General features: G+C 63.3%; 1 protein-coding gene across 1 annotated transcript in view; it reads left to right on the top strand.

Annotated features, from left to right (window-relative positions):
* Positions 1-585: 585 nt before the first annotated feature.
* Positions 586-963, top strand: part of LOC119586817 (NADH dehydrogenase (ubiquinone) complex I, assembly factor 6-like) — a gene marked incomplete at its 5' end in the record, with an annotated part of 8,460 nt that continues 8,082 nt past the window's right edge. The window contains 1 exon segment of the mRNA XM_037935543.1: positions 586-715. Within this exon segment, the coding sequence (XP_037791471.1) occupies positions 586-715 (130 nt within the window).

Below are 963 nucleotides of genomic sequence, written 5' to 3'. Positions count from 1 at the left end.
GCGTCGCTCACTGGGCTGTTCACGGAGAGTTCCACGCGGACCAACTTCATCTTAATGCATAATAAGTCGCCATTTGCACCAAATGAAGGGGTTCCAACAACGCTGCTCGCGCTCGCGCCCGCACGCGCCAGCCTCCTGAAAGGCCGCCGTCGCTCGCCCTTGCGCCGCCCGCGCGCCCTGCTCCTCGCCGCGCCTCGCTCGCGCCCGCCGAATATTCGCCGCCGCGCGCACACGCGAAAAGACGCAGAAATGTCGAGAAAAGCCCCCTCGAGTGCGGGGTGGCGCGCAGGCCTGCCAACCCCTCGGCAACGCTGTGCCCCACAGGCGATCGCTCGGAGGCACGCCTACCCTCGCCGCACGCCCAGCGCTCCCCGCGAGCGGCGGCGACGGCTGCCCTCGCCCTCCGCCCGGCCCCGCACACGCCACATCGACGCGGCGGGGCGCAGTCAGGGGCGGTCGACGCCAAAACCCCGGCCAGGAGCGCCGCGAGCGAAAACTTCGGAGAAGCGGCGGCGGAAGGGTTGGCCGGCCTGCGCGGTGTAAACATGGCCACCGCGGGGATCCTCCGAAGGGCGTCCTCGGCGTGCTCGGCCGCGCCCCGCCCGGCCGCCCGCCCGTGGCGCAGGAGGCAGAGGCTGCTCTCGGCAAGGAAGTATGCCAGCTCCACCTCCAGGAGGCCTGTCAGTGTCTCGGACTACTGCTTGGACACGATTAAGTGAGTGACCTGATGCCTGGTCCCCCCTGCGTTATGTAATTTAGGGTTGGTTTTGGGCAGAGACTTTGGGAGGAAAAAACAATATCGGGAAGCTTATTCAGGGAGGGAGGGATGGCATCACACGCTGGGCCTGGAATCGTCTCGAGGAAGTAGTAAATTACATGATTTTTTTTTAGAAAAAAAAGTTGAAGTTTAACTATGCTTGTTTACGCAAGTTCTTGATCTGACATCTCGTGGTTATGCAAGGA

Source organism: Penaeus monodon, chromosome 22, assembly GCF_015228065.2.
Source record: "Penaeus monodon isolate SGIC_2016 chromosome 22, NSTDA_Pmon_1, whole genome shotgun sequence".
Classification (NCBI taxonomy): Eukaryota; Metazoa; Arthropoda; class Malacostraca; order Decapoda; family Penaeidae; genus Penaeus; species Penaeus monodon.
This window is presented reverse-complemented; position numbering and strand designations above follow the sequence as displayed.